Genomic DNA, 20,816 nt, shown 5'->3' on the forward strand with positions numbered 1-20,816 from the left:
TGACGATACCAGTGCTGCAATATTTTTTCCATGGCAAAAAAGAAGACACGAAGCAGACCTAACTCTTTGGTCCTTCAAAACCAGGAAAATAAATAACTGACTCTGGATGAGAACATATTGAAGTGTGTTTCCGACATTAGGGGCTGTTTTCCTAAAGAAGTTAAATACACTTCGTGTTTTGTTTCCTTGTCGCGATACTGATATCGTCCCGGCCCTAATGTCAGAACAAAGAAAAAATGAGCAAATCACCAACTTTACTGAATTACTACAATTACCTAGGTATATTATAGTGTTACCCACAGATGACCTATTTCAATCAGAACTGTCATCATGATGCACCATACAGACTGTAAACACAAATCATCAACTAATTGGGGCATGTGTTATTTGAAAATTGCAACAGCAGGTACCAAGGGATATCCCACTGATTGTCCTCATAAACTCACGACGGACATACATTGAACAGATGATGAAGGTCACTGCCAAAGGTAATGGGATGCTTCCAGGTGCGACCCCCCATCTCCCTCACACAACAACCCCCCCAATACACTATGACCACCCTTATCCATCTTTACAAGAAAGGGTCTATATTTGGCAGAATGATTTGAGAGACTTCAGATGATCTATGCTATATGTGAGGCAGAGGGCTAGAGCGCTTTGCTCCTATACTGCTCGCTGCCTACAAACCCCTTTTTGTCTGACTGGAATAGTACAGGACAAAGAAAGGGGTGATGTTATGCTTCTGATTGGCTACCGTGTTTAAATGCCACCTTGTGGCGGTATCAGTGCACTTGCAGCCTTTCACTCGAGCAAGAGAAGCTTCGCTTTGCTGAGACTTGGGGAGAGAAAAATATTCACACACCCCTCTCTTTGCTCCTCTCAAAGCGATGGACATATGCCACATAGAGGATGCCAGTACTGCTCTGGGACACAGTAGGGATTGTCTTACAGGTTTGAGGGTTGATGTTGCTGCTGTGCACAGTGAGTCAGTACACAGTGGAACAAAGACAAGAGAAAGGGTGCATGAGAGTGACTGATGTAGCCTACAGTGTGAAGAAGAGCTGATTGGAAGCAAGCATCAAACTATTTTCAGATGTGATAAGAGTCAAATTTAGACAAACAAGATAGGGTTTGAGGCTGTGGGAACCAGGTGAATAGTCATGATAGCAGGGTTGGTTTTAGTCTGCAAAGGAGACCTAATCTTTTGAACTGGATTTTCCTGCGAATGACTATAGGTTAGTTTTGAGACTATTTTTCCAGTTGATAGTGATGTATCCTAAATAGGTAGACAAAGGTAGAAATATGCAATATACTCCTTTGTATATTTGGGTATTATTCTACACACTTTCTATTATTTTAATGAGCTCCACCACTAAAAAAGTAGAGTACAGCACAGTAGGGTTCAGTACAGGAAGGTCAAGTAAAGTATAGTTCATTACAGAACATTATAGTATACTCAACTCTACTGTACTCCACTCTATTCTACACTACAGTACTGTACTGAACTATATTCTACTTTTCTTTATGGTACAGTACTGAACTATACTTTTCTTTCATGTGCTGTACTGCGCTCTACTCTACTGTACTTTACTGTCCATACTTGTGAAACATAGACATTAGATGTTGACATAGATGTTTGGGCCAAATGAAGCCCGGTCCAGACGTTCCTTGGATGTTGGAATCAAGGCCAGGGCGGACTGACCAAAGAGCTGGGAGAGGTGGCATTAATTAGAGAGAGGGGCTGTCTAGACTGTTCACACTCTTGCTTTGACCATCAGATGATAGAAAGAGAAAGAAAACGGTTATCAGCTGAACATGACAGTACTATGCCAGTGGAAAGGAGATGGCCCAACTATGGCTTGTGACTTCTATGATTTCCCATTGTAACTAGCAATTTTTCGGGAAATTCTGTTACCGATTTTAATCACTTAATAATTAATAAACAAAGTTGATATTAGTAAAAACACTAGAACTGATTGATAAGTCTACCTTTACTTCTGTGAACTTTCATTATCCTCCCTCCTCATGAGGGAGATAAATGAGACAAATGAGACAATATCTTCAAGATATGTTTTGATGTATTTCTAATATCTTTTAAAATTTGTGGTATTTTTTTATAAGACTCCTTTTCCTTCTGTCTGACAAGAATTCAAAACCGTTTCTTATTTGTATTTTTTGGGATGGAAAACAGTTGAAAAATGTATATTTGCCTTAATTTCTCAAAAATACAGACTCAGCTTTCATTTAACACCCAATTTGTCATGCGCCTCTGTGAACTTTACATGTTGGTGCTCATGGGTCCTTTTACATGGAAATGGCCCTATAGGCATATTGTCTGGAGACACACTCTTTACTCATGAATGTAGCATAATAAATTACACGTACAAAAAAACATGATAAACATGTTTAGTTGATAGGCCTATAATAAAATGATGTATGACAGATTGTGTGTACATGAAAAACATGACTTTGCAACATAAGAAAATGTATCAACATGCACTTACCTGTGCAAAATAAAGATTGAGCAGACACAGAGTGAAAAATTGGAGGCATACTGGAAAACAGTACAACAGCCAGTAAGGCAAAGGCTGCAACTGGTTTGCTTGGACAACGTTCTTGAAGTAGAATGAAAATAATGTAGTCCTTAGCGCTGACCACAGCAAACAGAGAAAAAGAAAGACACTCTGGTAGCTGAAGCGCTTGTGTTCATAACGCAAAATGAGCCAAAGTTGCAAGTAAACAAACACAAAGAGTAGCGAATATAGGATGGTATAAACAATGGTGAGTCCGAGCTCCACAGACGGAGGAACCGCAGCTCGAATCGGTTCATCACTTGAGTCCGTTACAGACATGAAAACACTTAAGCTGACCTGGTTTTCTTTCAACAACATAGCGAACGGATAAGTGTAACAACAACGACTTAAATAAGCATATCTAATGTTTTATTCTAATATAGTAGAAGATCCAGTTTTTGATGTATTTTCCACGAATTTGGTATAATTTTTTTTTAATGTCCACTCAAAAACAAATGCACGAGCTTGATAACACTACACTAACTAACTAACCACCTACCGACATAAATCCGAGGGTTAACGACAGAACGGATGACTTAACAGCTATAGGTATAAAACAGATAAACAAGAAAACCCTCCAGCAAAGCAGCTCATCTGTGCAAAAAAACAACTCAGGAAAAAAAGGGGACGTAAAGTAGGGAGAGATCAGCTGAGTGAAGCTGCAGTTTAGAGCACGCCTACTGACCAATAAGCTGCAGCCTTGAACTAGCTCTCTTCCAACGCCATCTTGGCTCCCTTTCCATCACACATTGTGTTGAAATCACTGAAATGCCTCGCTTTAGAACCACAATGGTGTCCTTTTCAGTCCATGTCGCCTTGTAAGAGTTTTCTCTCCACCCACTATTTCAACATTGGGTAGTATGGTACCCAACCCTCCAGAATCCTTCTTTGTGATTGGCTTGCAATGATGTCAGCTCTGAAGACGCAGACCCCTTAAATTTCGATTGGCTGTCAACTGCTTTTAAAAATCCATCACTCTGATTGGCTAGTTAGGTGGGACACAGGAAGATGAAACAGCAAAAATGTTCTAGCATCCCTCTTTCATTTGGTTAGTTTAGCTACATAATTGAAGTGAAAAAAACTGCTCGTTACCAGGTCGTGTAAGTTGTCTAAAAGCTAGTTATATAAAATGCTTCTGCAATGTATTAAGAGTGCCCGTATCGTGGTCATGGAATTTAAAATGGCCTTTGTCTGGCTACTTTAGCTAGGTAACGTTAGCTGAATAACGTAGCCAACGCGTTATGCCATAACAGACCTAGCCAGCTTGCATCGTCGAATGTAACTTAGTCCATTCTTTTCTACTAGATTTTGTCGGTTCAATTGAACTGTTAGGTTCGATCCTTCATCGACCATGGCATGGTTCATATGTGTCGTCATACTTTTGCTCTGCTCAAAAAGTGAGCAATGCACCACTGGAAATGCCTCAAAACTCATTGAGCACACAGCTGCCCATTTTTTCGAGAAAATGCAATCAGGAAAGATGTATTTTATATACTTTGGAAAACAAGGTAAGTGACATTAACAGGTGAGGAAAAATATGAGCCCCCCAAGATGCCCTGTAGACTTGCTGGTGGACATATTGCACCGAATACTCTTAACAATTGCAGTTCACGACCCTTGCTCAGGTAAGGGACATTAATCTCCCCAACGTGTCTGGAAGTCCCGGGTTCAAGACTTGCAAGGGGTGTTGCACTAGCACCATTTGCTAAATTGGTGTCAGGAGTTGGATGGAACCCTTGAGGCCCTCGATAGTGCAACACACTTGCACTTGCTTGTCTCAAACCAGGGTCTTTCAGCCTGCAGGCAAACCTGCTAGCCACTGCTCTAATAGACGTAACTCGCTCTGAGATTGTAATGAGCCTACCTAGGTATGGGTTAATAAAATACTAAATTGTATTGTAATGACCCTAGTTAATAATTGCCATACCACCTTCCCCATGGGGATACCTAAAAAAAAAATATATATCCTAATTGGGGTTGTGGCTATTGGTTAGGGCATTTGTCATTGGGTTCACTGCTTGCTAGTTACCTCGTGCTATTTCCTTGTTTCATTACAGTATGTTTTCCTTTTTGCAGTGCAGTTGAATAATGTATTTCACACAATTGTTTACTATTAACGTTGGTGCCTTCTAACCCCACAGACTATAATTCAATTTATTTTTCTTTTTGATTACAAGTCAATCCAACCATAGGTCTCTTCATTGAACAGCTGGAGAAGTCTGCAGATGTTTTAGAAGATTACGGTATTTCAGTTGCTAAGGTAACCACATCTTTATCCCTTGATTTACTCCAAGCACCACTGGCTTTTGCCGAGTTAATGTTGCACAAGGAGAAATTAGATATTGATGGGAACCTTGGGAGGTTGTAGTGGTATTTAGATATATTTTCGTATCTGTCTTTATAAAGTTTTATTTTGACATCACTGGAGTACTGGATTGTTTGAGAAAACGGCATGTTGTTGATTCTACTTGCAAATTGGAGCAACTTTTGTTCATTCCACAAGTAAGACAAATCCTCACTGGCTTATTGTTACGATAAGAAATCGTATGGGTTTTTGAAAGGACTATTGTTGTCGGCTGTAGTATGCATTGCTGGCTGCCAAAGGCCTCCTGTTAGAGAGACCCGGACTTCAGGTATTCTCTTTGACCACCTTTTGATCAACTTTGCACTAAAAGTTCACTTATGTGAAGAGCAAAGTAAAACAACAAACATCTGTTTAGAATGAATTGTTTTCATTGTCTATGCATGTTTGCAGGTAAATTGTACTAATGAACACATAGCAAAGTACTGCACTGGAGAGAAGCTGATGAAAAAAGTTTATTTGTTCAGGTGTGTATTGTATATCCATTGTGGATCTTAAGCAGCTTGATTAAATATTGTGCTAACAGTACATTCATATTACACCTAATACAATGTCATTTTAGAATGCATCTTATGGTTTAAGATGAACAGATGTTTCTCACACAAATGAACACAACTATTATATTATTTGTTGTCTTGCAGGGGTGGCAATGTCCTGAAGAGTTTCGACACAGACACAGTCTTCGACGTGAATGCCATAGTGTCTCACGTTCTCTTGTGAGTAAAGAGTTTGTTAACATTTCCCCTAAACACTGATACAGGGTTAGATATTGTATAACCTCTGTAGTGGTTGAAGGGGCAATCAGCAGTTGCTTGCTACATCCATTTTTGGACATTTGTAAACAGTTATGATACAGTACGTACCCATTTGATTCTTATATTCTTGAAGAATATAACTTATAAATGCCTCATGAGCTTAGTTTAACTGCCGTATCCATACGAATCAAAATAAGCTTCTATTCCAATGTTTGTAAATCAAATAAAAAAATGTTGTATAGCTTCAAAATATGGTTAAAACAATAATTGTCCTTTCATGACTACATTTCTCCAGACCCATCCCTCAGCTTTTTACTGAAAGTGACGGGGATAACACTTTGTTTCAACTGCAGGTTGTCCCTTTAAGGGTAGGGTAATCTGATCCTAGATCTGTGGTTAGGGGCGACTTCTACCTTGAGCTGGGAGCACAGTAGCTGACCTAGGGGTCAATCGATGTACAACTCTCACCTTTGGAACTCTTGCAACTCAGTCAGTCGGTGCCTGCCGAGTCAGTGTCTTTGTAGATGGTGTCTCCAATTAACAAATAATGGAGACAACTGATGGGTTATTTAAGCTAATCCATACTTTGAGCTTGGCTTTAGGCAGCTTCTCGCTTCAGCAGAAGCGCTGCAGCCTCACTGTTAGGAAGAGGCTTTGACAGACCTATGACAGACCCGGGGCGGCAGGTAAACTAGTGGTTAGAGCGTTGGGCCAGTAAACAAAAGGTTGTTAGATGGAATCCCTGAGCTGACAAGGTAAAAATCTTGTAGTTCTGCCCCTGAACAAGGCAGTAAACCCAAAGTTAAATAAATAAAATGAGTGTATCAAGAAATGACCGGTCACTTTAAAGGGTGACTGCACTTCTGTTCATTAACCAAAGGCAACCCAAATTTACCAAACACATTATGATTGGGTCATCTGAATTGATGTTTACTTGTGTGCTGACAGCTGTGGGCAGGATTGAAACTAACCCAACCTTCATTTATGTTGTGATGCAGTCACAACCACAATTCTCACAACTGTTTTGGACGAGACAGACTTTATGACCAATATTATCCTATTTACACTTTAGTCAATTTTGACAGTATAATAAATGCTTCTGACTCATAACCTGTTTAAAAAAAAATATATATATATAAGTTGGTTTTTAGGGCCAGTTGCTCTTTAATTGAACATGTATGATATAGAGTACACTGACAAATGACATACCATTTTTCATTTGTGTGTACATAATGAATAGATACTCCCACACACTTTGCTTGCAGAGTCTCTATTATTGATTGTGCTATTTTGTGACACACAGTCAATAAATAATACCCTTTGAAAGCACTGTATGAAGGGACTTGTTAAATTAATTTGAACTATTGTAGGGTTGAGTAAATCTTGGTTACTGTTGCACAATGGAACATGAACATGTACGAATGCATTTCACTCATTTGTCTACCGTAACCTGCTAGGCGAGGGAATTTATTTATTGAATGGCCATATATGTAATGGTATGCATGTGACCTGTCCCTCCCTCAGCACTGTGCTTTTTGATGAGGTGAGGTACGTCCATACAATTGCTGAGCTACAGTCAGTGGAGAGGGCAGCTAAAGGCAAGGCTGATATTGTGCTAGGCCATGTCCAGGTCTTGGGCTTACCAGGTAAGGTCCAGTCTCCCACACTACCTTAAAAGGTTAATAATAAGGAAGGAAACCACAAAAGGTGCATCTCAATTAGTCTCAGGTTTCCTCATCTCAGAGGGAATATTGCTTTCACCCAGCCTGGGTTTTTAGATTTAAGAGTAATCCATTTTACTATTGACTTGTTGCCATGGATGAATGTAGTTTTAATATCATACATTTCTTTATATGCAAAGCTATAGAAAATGATTTCGCTATTCAACCCCTTGGTTCCATTTTCGTACAGCCTAACACTTTGTACCAACTTCTCTGAGTTTTGTCATTCGGTGTAACCTTCACGTCCCTGTCATTCTATCCAGAGCACCGAGCGTTGATGGAGACAGCATTTGTGTACGGAGTCAAGTACCAGTTTGTGCTGACCACAGGAGGCCCAGTGCTGACGAACATGGGGTCAGTGTTCTTCCATCCATAGTCCCCTCGGGAACCCCAGGGAGAGGCCACCTCTCCCCAGTCACAAGATAAAGCTGGGTTGTGTTCAGTAGGGAACAGCGTGGCAAAACAATTTTCAAAGGAAAATAGGTTTGTGCAGTAGACCGTGTATTATTTGGAAAAGTGTTCTTATGAATGGGAATATTTTTAAGTGAAACACCTGAACTTTTTCATTATGACGCTCACCGGTAATTCCCAGTCACGTGGTGTTTGTTTACAAGCACACAATGACAAGAGACCTGAGTCACTTACTGTCCGTTTCTAATATACAAGCGTCACTCCTCCTAATGTGGGTGCTAGGTAGTTCTACTTAAACTCAGCAAAAAAATAAATGTCCTCTCACTGTCAACTGTTTATTTTCAGCAAACTGCACGTGTAAATATTTGTATGAACATCACAAGATTCAACAACGGAGACAAACTGAACAAGTAACATAGACATGTGACTAACAGAAATGGAATAATATGTCCTTGAACAAAGGGGGGGGTCAAAATAAAAAAGTCAGTTTCTGGTGTGTCCACAAGCTGCATTAAGTACTGCAGTGCATCTCCTCCTCATGGACTGCACCAGATTTGCAAGTTCTTACAGTGAGATGTTACCCCGCTCTTCCACAAAGGCACCTGCAATTTCCCGGATGCTTCTGGGGGGGAATGTCCCTAGCCCTCACCCTCTGATCCAACGGGTCCCAGACGTGCTCAATAGGATTGAGATCTGGACTCTTCACTGGCCATGGCAGAACACTGACATTCCTATCTTGCAGGAAATCACACACAGAACAAGCAGTATGCCTGGTGGCATTGTCATGCTGGAGGGTCATGTCAGGATGAGCCTGCAGGAAGTGTACCAGATGAGGGAGGAGGATGTCTTCACTGTAACGCACAGCGTTGAGATTCCCTGCAATGACAACAAGCTCAGTCCGATGATGCTGTGACACACCGCCCCAGACCATGACGGACCCTCCACCTCCAAATCGATCCCGCTCCAGAGTACAGGCCACGGTGTAACGCTCATTCCTTTGAAGATAAACGCAAATCCGACCATCACCCCTGGTGAGAAAAAAACAGTATTTGTCAGTGGAGAGCACTTTTTGCCGGTCTTGTCTGGTCCAGCGACGGTGGGTTTGTGCCCATAGGTGACGTTGTTGCTGGTGATGTCTGGCCTGCCTCACAGCAGGCCTACAAGTACTCTGTCCATAATCGGGTGAGAGAGGCTGGGCTATCTGAGCACTGATGGAGGGATTGTACATTCCTGGTGTAACTCTGGCAGTTGTTGTTACATCCTGTACCTGCCCCGCAGGTGTGAAGTTTGAATGTATTGATCCTGTGTAGGTGTTACACGTGGTCTGCCACTGTGAGGACGATCAGCTGTCTCCCTGTAGCGCTGTCTTCGATGTCTCACAGTACAGACATGGCAATTTATTGCCCTGGCCACATCTGCAGTCCTCATGCCTCCTTGCAGCATGCCCAAGGCACATTCACGCAGATGAGCAGGGACCCTGGGAATCTTTCTTTTGTTGTTTTTCATAGTCAGTAGAAAGGCCTCTTTAGTGTCATAGGTTTTCATAACTGTGACCTTAATTGCCTACCTACCGTCTGTAAGCTGTTAGTGTCTTAACGACCGTTCCAGAGGTGCAATTTCATTAATTGTTTATGGTTCATTGAACAAGCATGGGAAACTGTTTAAACCATTTACAATGAACATCTGAAGTTACTTGGATTTTTACAAATGATCTTTGAATGACAGGGTCCTGAAAAAGGTATATTAATTTTTTGCTTAGTTTATTTACTGGATTAGCTGACAATGCTGTTGAGGTTGGAAGCTATGGTGCGCTTTGATTGGTCACTCGCGTCACATCAGAGGATTTGAATAAACTTTAATCCTGCCCTGTTCAGCTCCCTCGCCTATGCTCGAATTGCTCATCGGTCCCCCAGCTCAGTCTGCTTCTCTCGCTTTCCTTCCATTGAAAATTAATGGATCCAATGTTTCACCATGCTATGCTGCTTCCTAGTGTAAACGCGGAGTCACGGTTGTGCGCCACGTGATCTACAGTGGTTAATTCCTTAAACGTTGCAGTGTACTGTGGCGCAGGGTGCTGCAGAATTCTATGGCACGTTATTTAAGCGTGAACCACTGGTACCATTAATGCGAGTTAGTGCTAGTTTGACAACCAGAGGGCATCTTTGAGAAGCATTTGATAGCCTTCAATAGTGGCTGTACTAGAGAATTTAACTTTTCTTTTAAGCACATAGTATTTGGGACTGATTTTAAGAAATTGTAAGAATATGGTGTTTCTATTCTAAGAAACTCTTCCTTTCCGTTTCTGAAAATATGGTCGGGAGTACAGTACTGGGCTATTTAGCTAAAGAATCCCCATACTGGGCAAGTGGGAGACCGGGGTTCAATTCCCCGACGGGGAGGAAGGAGTAGGCTGTCCTTGTAAGTAAGAATTTGTTCTTACTAGACTTCTTACTAGAGCTGACAGGGTACAAATCTGTTGTTCTGCCCCTGAACAGGCAGTTAACCCACTATTCCTAGGCTGTCATTGAAAATAAGAATTTGTTCTTAACTGACTTGCCTAGTTAAATAAAGGTTACACTAAGAGCACAACATTTTTATTGTATAATTGTAGTCTAATCAATACCCAAACAGGGATTCAGTGAAAAATTGAATTGATCTACGTTGTATTAGTTTGAATGTGCAGACTGGCACTAAGAACAGAACAGGGGGAATGTTTAGTCAGCACAGTTATTAGTGCAATGCCCCTCAAAGTGTTGCACGGAACTCAAACCAACTGTGCACATGTGCCATTGCATAACTGTATTTTGTCCCCCCACAACAAACATGTTAAAATATCAAAACAAACTCTGAACCAATTATATTAATTTGGGGACAGGTCGAAAAGCATTAAACATTTATGGCTAGCTAGCTTCTGTTGCTAGCTAATTTGTCCTGGGATATAAACATTGAGTTGTTATTTTACCTGAAATGCACAAGGTCCTCTACTCCTCCAATTAATCCACACATAAAACGGTCAACAGAACCGTTTCTAGTCATCTCTTCTCCTTCCAGGCCTTTTCTTCTCTTGACTTTATATTGCGATTGGCAACTTTCATAAATTAGGTAACCGCCACTGACCTATTTTGTCTTTCAGTCACCCATGTGGGTATAACCAATGAGGAGGCACGTGGGTACCTGCTTCTATAACCCTATGAGGAAATGGGAGAGGCAGGAATTGCAGTACGATCTGCGTCAAATAGAACTAACTTCTATTTTAGCTCTTCAATGCAGATGCTTTTTGGCGCGCGCAAGCAGTGTGGGTGCAATAATTGAATAATATAGATTTCAAAATGTATTTTGCGACGCGAGCGGTGTAATCAACCTGTTACTCTGTGCTACCCAGGGTGGGGGTCCACCCCTCCCTCCCTTCCCTGTGGGCTAGGTCGGTCTTCTGTGCGCAGCTCTGCTGCTCGTCCCCTGTCCCCTCGAACCTTGCGCGCGTTCAGTGGATACAGCTGGAGAACTGCAAGGCAATCCAATCCCATTGTGCCCCACTCGGGATCCATGACCAATATATATTGTCCTGCTAATAACAGGGTTATTAAGATATCTGTGAGTATCCAATGGGCTTTTATAATAATCGCTTTGTTTAAAAAAAATTACAATATTTTTGAGTTTTCATTTTCAAATAACCTAAATTGAGCGAGGATAAAGTTAAGGCCGGCACGGGTATGCACAGGTTGCACGGTATGCAGTGTCTTAGACCATTGCGCCACTCAGACACTGTACAATATGACTGGTTGGGAGTGGGTTTAAGAGTAAAATAACCTTAATAACAACAGTTTTAGTACCGGTAAGTAATTCTGAAATCGTGCACAATTATCAGTTTTTCTATTTAGGTTTGTCGCCCATTCATTGTCAGACACAGTAAGAGCACTGATGATACTTTTCGGTCCAACTCCCCCTTGCACTGGTCTGGAGCAATGGAGTGGTGACGCAGGGTAAAGTACTAAACTACAAATTACCTCTATAAATCCCGCAGCATAATTGCAAAACTTTTAGTGGAGCAACCATTGTATATAGTTGCAGTCTGTTTGCCAGCTAGATATCTTGTAACTACAAGGGTTAACTGTCTGAAATCTGCTAAATGCTCTGCTGTTGTGCATTTGGTTTGCTGACTTAGTAGTTACATTATTTAACTGGTTAGCTTCTTTCAAAATCAAGCTTTGATTAGTAACACCGGAGAACCCCCTCATGGGTCAAGAGCCTTGCTGTCTATTTAATATTATGAGTAGCGTTTTTTAGTTACTTGTATGACTTGATGAGCTGGTATGTCTAACCTGCAAATACACTGCTCAAAAAAATAAAGGGAACACTAAGATAACATCCTAGATCTGAATGAATGAAATTCTTATGAAATACTTTTTTCTTTACATAGTTGAATGTGCTGACAGCAAAATCACACTACAGGCTGATCCAACTTTGATGTAATGTCCTTAAAACAAATCAAAATGAGGCTCAGTAGTGTGTGTGGCCTGTATGACCTCCCTACAACGCCTGGGTATGCTCCTGATGAGGTGGCGGATGGTCTCCTGAGGGATCTTCTCCCAGACCTGGACTAAATAAACCGCCAACTCCTGGACAGTCTGTGGTGCAATGTGGCGTTGGTGGATGGAGCGAGACATGATGTCCCAGATGTGCTCAATTGGATTCAGGTCTGGGGAACGGGCGGGCCAGTCCATAGCATCAATGCCTTCCTCTTGCAGGAACTGCTGACACACTCCAGCCACATGAGGTCTAGCATAGTCTTGCATTAGGAAGAACCCAGGGCCAACCGCACCAGCATATGGTTTCACAAGGGGTCTGAGGATCTCATCTCGATACCTAATGGCAGTCAGGCTACCTCTGGCGAGCACATGGAGGGCTGTGCGGCCCCCCAAAGAAATGCCACCCCACACCATGACTGACCCACTGCCAAACCGGTCATGCTGGAGGATGTTGCAGGCAGCAGAACGTTCTCCACGGCGTCTCCAGTCTCTGTCACATGTGCTCAGTGTGAACCTGCTTTCATCTGTGAAGAGCACAGGGCGCCAGTGGCGAATTTGCCAATCTTGGTGTTCTCTGACAAATTAAAAACGTCCTGCACTGTTTGGCAGTAAGCACAACCCCCCCACCCCCACCCACTCTCATGGAGTCTGTTTCTGACCATTTGAGCAGACACATGCACATGTGTGTCCTGCTGGAGGTCATTTTGCAGGGCTCTGGCAGTGCTCCTCCTTGCACAAAGGCGGAGGTAGCGGTCATGCTGCTGGGTTGTTGCCCTCCTACGGCCTCCTCCACATCTCCTGATGTACTGGCCTGTCTCCTGGTAGCGCCTCCATGCTCTGGACACTATGCTGACAGACACAGCAAACCTTTTTGACACAGACTGAAGATGCTCGCAATGCGCTCAGTAGCATTTAGCTATGGAAATGTAGGTATACTTGTTAGCATTGCTAACCTTCAGATTACAGAGCCTCAGTGGGGTTTGAAAATAGTGCCCCTTGTGTTCAGTGTCTGTATTACCAAATATCCTGGGATGGAACAAGGTCGGTATGAAAATCTAGATACCACCCAAGTCTAACGAAAAAGAGACATATTGGCCAAATACAGGATGTACATCCCCTTTCACTCTAATTTCAAACAGTTTTCTCTCTACTGAACATGACCGTGATGAATACGGTCTTCTGTATGAAATGTGAAAGTCAGATGTCTAGTCCTGGATAGATGCCTGTTTGGTATGCATGGAATGTATGACCAAATGGGTCTACACCATGACAAGGTAACTAAGAATCCTCTTTCTATAGAGCTATTGCTTAGACTTTTGCTCAACGCCCAAATGACCCCTAGACATTTTGTGTATATCTGAAAGTTTGGATACCTGAGACTTTGATAGCCTAAATAGACTTATTCCAATATTGCTTACACTTACCTTTCTTTCAGATCACACAAAAGGGCACAATTTACAATTCGGCATATTACGACTATCGGTGTCATCTTCCTCTTGTGCTACATTGCAGGGTGGAGGATATTTCATCTCTGACAGCAGGTCTGTGGTTCCTGCACTGTAAGGGTGCATCCCAATCCCGGCACTCAGACCCCTGTCCACACACGGCCCTAAGGAGAGCCCTCACCACCCTCCACATCTACACCTTCCTCCAGCTGATGGAAGCCCCACTGGTGGTGAGAAGCCAGGTTGTTCAGTCTCTACTCCCTTGCTGGTGGTTGATTTCAGACAGAGTGAATACTGGAGCCACCCTCCTTCTGGCAGTCCCTGCCACAGTGTCTGCGTCCATTGTCAACAATATATTCACTTCAAAGACAACTTCAAAATTCAAAACAAGCAAATAAAACAGCCTTCTTTTTAAGACAAGTTTGATTAGTTAAATGTAATGTAAATGTATTAGCGATTCTTAGGCTACAGGCAGAATACATATCCCTTGTTGGTGGATCTCTCGTGATTTTGCTCCATCTTTTTGTTATTGTTCATGTCTGCGATTAAAAACGTTTATACAATTTCTCTCCCTCCCTATCAGAGTGAGGCCTCAGTGGAGCCCTCAGAGGTGAACATGGTCCACAGCCACCTCCAGGTGCCCCTGCTCTTCCTCTTCTCTCAGCCCCACACGGTGGCCCTTGACCGGGTCACTGCCCAAACTCTAGCCTGGAGGCTGAGAGGCCAGGTGGGCCTGGTGCTCATCCACAGGTCAGTACCAGTGTAGGGCCATGACAACACTGGCTCATCCTGCCTTTTGTTGGGATGTGTTAATTTGTTATGAAATGGAAGAAAACAGTCTGAAATTGAGTTAAACGGGTTGGTAGTAGGGGTACTATCTGTGTCTTATAAGAAATGCCTGTTTTTGTTTGTATGTTTTACATTTTAGTAATTTAGTAGACTTGCTTATCCAGTGCGACGTCGTTCCCTTTTAAAACGGGGGATTTTGAAACGTTTTGCTTCAGTGTTACCTAATTTAACATTACCCTGGTTATAGTCATCATGGGTTGGTAGTTCCTACCTATTGCAATATGGCTTGGTCCATGATCTTTAGCCCTACCTTCTATGCACTCATAAAGATCTGAAAGGATTTGTAGAGTGAGCAATATGGTAGTAGTTCTGATGAGCTTGGCACTGGACCCCCACCCTGTATTGTGTGTACCTATTCAATCCTTTCAGATGTACTTGACATGACCATTGAATTAACATGTAATCTATTCCAACAACACAAGCAAAGAGTAAACTGACTATTCTTTCCGATCTGTGGCAGAGAGAGTCCTGATGTAAAAATCCCACTGGAATACAATGCTGCTTACAGACTACCAGGAGAGGTGAGTCCCTTCTTATTATTTAGCAAGTTACACAAATTGCTTTATAGAAAGCAATCCATTTCTCCCAACAAAATATTATTTGTGATGGCTATACCACCATGCTTAGTTACAGTGAGCGCTAAAAGGATTGGGACAGTGACACTTTTTGTTGTTTTGGCTCTGTACTCCATCCAGCATTTTGTAATTAAATGATACAATGACAATGAGGTAGAAGTGCAGACTGTCCACTTTAATTTGAGGGGATTTTCATCATATCAGGTGAACCGTTTTAGAATTTACAGCACTTTTTATACATAGTCTACCCCATTTCATGGGACCAAATTCACTTATGTATATTAAAATAATAAAAAGTGTTATATGATCCAATATTCCTAGCATGCAATGACTACATCAATGTTGTGACTCTACAAACTTGTTGGATGCACTTACTGTTTGTTTTGGTTGTGTTTCAGATTAATTTGTGCCCAGTAGAAATTAATGGTAAATTGTGTTGTCATTGGATTCACTTTTGTTGTAAATAATAATAGAATGTTTCTAAACACTGCTACATTAATGTGGATGCTACCATTACGGATAATCCTGACTGAATTGTGAATAATGAGGAGTTCGAAAGCTTTGGAAGCACAAATATCATACCCCCCAAAAATGTTAATCTCCCCTGTTATTGTAATGGTGAGATGTCTTGGGGGTATGATAATTGTGCGTCTAATTTTCTTACCCATTGTTATTCACTATTCATTCAGGGTTCTGTAATCAAGGTAGCATCCACATTCATGTAGAAGTGTTTAGAAATGTATTCTATTCTTATTTAAAATAAGTGACTCAAATTGCACAATACATTATGTACAGGGCCCTCCACTAATCAGCACCCTTGGTAAATATCAGCAAAACGGGCTGTGAAAAAAAGTATTGTTTATCCTCTTGGTCTTTTATTCAAAATATTCACACATCTAACTTTTTAAAGCAAAATCATTTAAAGAAAATTCTTATCATAAACAAATGTGTGCCCCAATTACTGGCACCCCTTCATTTAATACTTTGTGCTACTTCCTTTTGCCAAGAACAGCTATGAGTCTTCTCTTAAATGTGTTGAGGTTGGAGAACACATGGCAAGGGATCTGAGACCATTCCTCCATACAGAATCTCTTCAGATCCGAGGTCTATGCTTGTGGAGTCTTCAGCTCATCCCACAGGTTTACTATGGAGTTTAGGTCAGGGGACTCAGATGGCCATGGCAACCTTGATTCTATCGTCAGTGAACTGTTTTTGAGGTGTGCTTTGGATCATTGTCCTGCTGGCCCAGTTTAAGCTTCCTAGCAGAGGCTGTCAGGTTTTGATTTAATATCTGCTGGTACTTGGAGTCCATGATACCATGTGTCCCTAACAAGTTCACTTTTTTTTAGATGACCGCAAAGGCTTTTTTATGGCAACCCTCCCAAACAACTGGTTATGTAGGTGGCATCTGATTGTAGTTTTGGAGATATTCTGACCACAAGACCCAACTAAGGTCTGCAATTCTCCAGCTGTGATACTTTGTAGATTTTTGGGCCACTGTCCTTGTCCTGCAAATATATATATATATATCTACAGTGCCTTGCGAAAGTATTCGGCCCCCTTGAACTTTGCGACCGTTTGCCACATTTCAGGCTTCTAACAAAGATATAAAACTATTTTTTTGTGAAGAATCAACAACAAGTGGGACACAATCATGAAGTGGAACGACATTTATTGGATATTTCAAACTGTTTTAACAAATCAAAAACTGAAATTGTGTGCAAAATTATTCAGCCCCCTGAAGTTAATACTTTGTAGCGCCACCTTTTGCTGCGATTACAGCTGTAAGTCGCTTGGGGTATGTCTCTATCAGTTTTGCACATCGAGAGACTGAAATGTTTTCCCATTCCTCCTTGCAAAACAGCTCGAGCTCAGTGAGGTTGGATGGAGAGCATTTGTGAACAGCAGTTTTCAGTTCTTTCCACAGATTCTCGATTGGATTCAGGTCTGGACTTTGACTTGGCCATTCTAACACCTGGATATATTTATTTTTGAACCATTCCATTGTAGATTTTGCTTTATGTTTTGGATCATTGTCTTGTTGGAAGACAAATCTCCATCCCAGTCTCAGGTCTTTTGCAGACTCCAGGTTTTCTTCCAGAATGGTCCTGTATTTGGCTCCATTCATCTTCCCATCAATTTTAACCTTCCCTGTCCCTGCTGAAGAAAAGCAGGCCCAAACCATGATGCTGCCACCACCATGTTTGACAGTGGGGATGGTGTGTTCAGGGTGATGCGCTGTGTTGCTTTTACGCCAAACATAACGTTTTGCATTGTTGCCAAAAAGTTCAATTTTGGTTTCATCTGACCAGAACACCTTCTTCCACATGTTTGGTGTGTCTCCCAGGTGGCTTGTGGCAAACTTTAAACGACACTTTTTATGGATATCTTTAAGAAATGGCTTTCTTCTTGCCACTCTTCCATAAAAGGCCAGATTTGTGCAATATACGACTGATTGTTGTCCTATGGACAGAGTCTCCCACCTCAGCTGTAGATCTCTGCAGTTCATCCAGTGATCATGGGCCTCTTGGCTGCATCTCTGATCAGTCTTCTCCTTGTATAAGCTGAAAGTTGAGGGACGGCCAGGTCTTGGTAGATTTGCAGTGGTCTGATACTCCTTCTATTTCAATATTATCGCTTGCACAGTGCTCCTTGGGATGTTTAAAGCTTGGGAAATCGTTTTGTATCCAAATCCGGCTTTAAACTTCTTCACAACAGTATCTCGGACCTGCCTGGTGTGTTCCTTGTTCTTCATGATGCTCTCTGCGCTTTTAACGGACCTCTGAGACTATCACAGTGCAGGTGCATTTATACGCGGACTTGATTACACACAGGTGGATTGTATTTATCATCATTGGTCATTTAAGTCAACATTGGATCATTCAGAGATCCTCACTGAACTTCCGGAGAGGGTTTGCTGCACTGAAATTAAAGGGGCTGAATAATTTTGCACGCCCAATTTTTCAGTTTTTGATTTGTTAAAACAGTTTGAAATATCCAATAAATGTCGTTCCACTTCATGATTGTGTCCCACTTGTTGTTGGTTCTTCACAAAAAAATAGTTTTATATCTTTATGTTTGAAGCCTGAAATGTGGCAAAAGGTCGCAAAGTTCAAGGGGGCCGAATACTTTCGCAAGGCACTGTGTGTGTGTGTGTATATATATATTTCTCCCAAAAATAAATGTATTTTTCTAGAAGTACACTAGGCATTTAGAATTAAATGTGCAGTGCTCTGCGTACCTTCAAAAGCATTCAGCAACCATAATTTATTCGAGAAACACTTTCTATCATTTGTCGCAAAGAAAGTTTGACAAAAGAAAAATCCACCCGTCGAATGGATAAAAATGTTGTCGAGCTTTAGAAAATGTCTGCTATCTGCAGTTTCCATTCCACATGTCGAAATGTTTATGACAAATGCTTTCGACAAATTAATCTCCCATGAACCTGCCTACTCTCCCAATACTTTTGGTGCTCACTGTATGTGGTATAAAGAAGTCCTGTTTATTACCACTGTAGTGTACAATCAAAAGGGCCTCATTTTCAACAAGTATATTGATTGTTGTCCTTCACGGAGTAATTCTTTCCACAGCTCAAAAGTTACATACACACAACTTAGACACTAACAAAATGCTGTGTTTATCAGGGTTCAGAGGTCAAGTATCTGATTCTAAACAATCTAGAGGAGGTTATCGACCTGTTCAGAGATGAGAGCACTCCGGAAGAGGAAGAGGACGATGATAATTGGGCCACTCTTGGTAAGAAGGGGTCTTGTTGTAGATATATTTTTATTTCCTTTTCCTGTGTTTCAGGTCAACATCATAAACAAATTGTACATGTGTTGTAATGCCAACAAGAAACCAGATCACAGAATTTAAATGGTGACACTAAACATTTTAAAATTTCACTTTCACTTCCTCTGCGCTCTACAATTTGTCATTAACCCTTAACACTTTTCATTATATTAAATTATAAGGGGCATTATAGAAAAGTGCCTAGCCCCTCCCTAGGCAGGTGGGTTGTTTATGAGTGTGCATTAAATTAAATGTTTATAGCACTCTGCTCCCACTACAATTGGTTGACTGCTTCTTTGTCACTAGATGTGCTTGATGATGAGGTGGCGGAGTCTGTGTACAGAGACAGGGGCCAGAGTCTGGACATGGATGCTGTCACAGAACTCACTGCTGACACGTTCCACAGCGCAGTGGCAGAGAGTGACTACACGGTGGTGCTGTTTTACGTGAAATGTGAGCATGTTGCTTTTATATTGTTCTGTATGAGGTTTTAATGTGTAATGTTATTTTACTTATCACCTGTGGCCACAGGATGAAATGAGGCTAGAATTAATGTGTGTGTGTGTGTGTGTGTGTGTGTGTGTGTGTGTGTGCGCGCGCACATTCAACGACACTTAAAATATGATTTATTTGTATTATAAAATGAACAACTTAAACTATGGAATCTGACGTGTAAATGTGGCCAGGATATTTGTCGATGTTTAAAAATATCTATCTCGGTGGCCAACTTGATTCTTACACATACTACTAAAGTTAAAGCATTGGATTGGTTTAAACCAGAGGTGTAAAAATAATTTAAAGTATTACTTTGTTGGGGATGTGCCCTCGCTGTGGGGATTAAATCAGCGGAAATTTCAAGTGCGCCACGTATAGTTTTTGATAACTCAAACTTTCATTAATACACACATACAAGGTACTGAATTAAAGCTACACTCGTTGTGAATCTAGCTACCGAGTCAGATTTATAAAATGCTTTTCGGCGAAAGCATGAGAAGCTATTATCTGATAGCATACACCCCCAAAGTACTGCCACTACTTAAAACGACAGATTTTTGCGGAAGCCGGCGCTACCCAAAAACGCAGAATTAAAATATAAAACATTCATTACCTTTGACGAGCTTCTTTCTTGGCACTCCTATATATCCCATAAACATCACACTTGGGTCTTTTTCCCGATTTAAATTTCGTCATTGTATAGCCAAAATGTCATTTTCTGAAGACCGGTCTGATCCAGGAATATTCCCTTTTACAAGACGCAACGTCACTTTTTAAAATGACAAAAGGTGCCTATATACTTTTACAAAACACTTCAAACTACTTTTCTAAACCAACTTTAGGTATTAATAAACGTTAATTAGCTATACAATTCATCACGGGGCGATCTGTATTCGATAGCAGCTAGTCTGGAAATCAACGGCCATCTTTCACATTTTGAAAACTTCCTGTTTACCATGTTTTGTGTTGCTACCATGCTATGTTGTCTTAGGTCTCTTTATGTAGTGTTGTCTCTCTCTCGTCATGATGTGAGTTTTTGTCCTATTTTTATTTTTCTATTTTTCATCCCAGCCCCTGTCCCAGCAGAAGGCCTTTTGGTAGGCAGTCATCATAAATAAGAATTTGTTCTTAACTGACTTGCCTAGTTAAATAAACTATACAACCCAAATAGCTCCTTTAACGTTACAGCCTTATTCTGAAATTGATTTAACTTTTTTTTTTTTCTCATCCACACACTACCCCATAATAACAAAGCGAAATGTTAGCAAATGTATAATTTTAACATTCCTTTATTTACATAAGTATTCAGACC

At 41.2% G+C, this 20,816-nt stretch overlaps 2 protein-coding genes across 5 annotated transcripts in view; one reads left to right on the forward strand and one right to left on the reverse strand.

Annotated features, from left to right (window-relative positions):
• The window catches only part of gpr137c (G protein-coupled receptor 137c), a 38,173-nt gene extending 34,990 nt beyond the window's left edge, over nucleotides 1–3,183 (reverse strand). The window contains exon 1 of the mRNA XM_046308693.1: nucleotides 2,505–3,183. Within this exon, the coding sequence (XP_046164649.1) occupies nucleotides 2,505–2,891 (387 nt within the window). The 5' untranslated portion in view covers nucleotides 2,892–3,183. The remainder of the gene's footprint in view (nucleotides 1–2,504) is intronic.
• Nucleotides 3,184–3,563: 380 nt separating this feature from the next.
• txndc16 (thioredoxin domain containing 16) overlaps nucleotides 3,564–20,816 on the forward strand; it is a 69,761-nt gene continuing 52,508 nt past the window's right edge. For 2 of the 4 annotated variants that reach the window (XM_046308688.1, XM_046308691.1), the window contains exons 1-11: nucleotides 3,564–4,081; nucleotides 4,751–4,833; nucleotides 5,329–5,402; nucleotides 5,577–5,651; nucleotides 7,215–7,336; nucleotides 7,675–7,765; nucleotides 13,861–14,023; nucleotides 14,377–14,543; nucleotides 15,103–15,163; nucleotides 18,862–18,973; nucleotides 19,316–19,462. In XM_046308688.1, coding sequence (XP_046164644.1) covers nucleotides 3,925–4,081; nucleotides 4,751–4,833; nucleotides 5,329–5,402; nucleotides 5,577–5,651; nucleotides 7,215–7,336; nucleotides 7,675–7,765; nucleotides 13,861–14,023; nucleotides 14,377–14,543; nucleotides 15,103–15,163; nucleotides 18,862–18,973; nucleotides 19,316–19,462 — 1,252 coding nt within the window. In that variant the 5' untranslated portion in view covers nucleotides 3,564–3,924. The remainder of the gene's footprint in view (nucleotides 4,082–4,750; nucleotides 4,834–5,328; nucleotides 5,403–5,576; nucleotides 5,652–7,214; nucleotides 7,337–7,674; nucleotides 7,766–13,860; nucleotides 14,024–14,376; nucleotides 14,544–15,102; nucleotides 15,164–18,861; nucleotides 18,974–19,315; nucleotides 19,463–20,816) is intronic. The other 2 variants (XM_046308689.1, XM_046308690.1) reach the window with 2 other exon arrangements.

The sequence above is a fragment of the Oncorhynchus gorbuscha genome, linkage group LG17 (assembly GCF_021184085.1).
Source record: "Oncorhynchus gorbuscha isolate QuinsamMale2020 ecotype Even-year linkage group LG17, OgorEven_v1.0, whole genome shotgun sequence".
Lineage (NCBI taxonomy): Eukaryota > Metazoa > Chordata > Actinopteri > Salmoniformes > Salmonidae > Oncorhynchus > Oncorhynchus gorbuscha.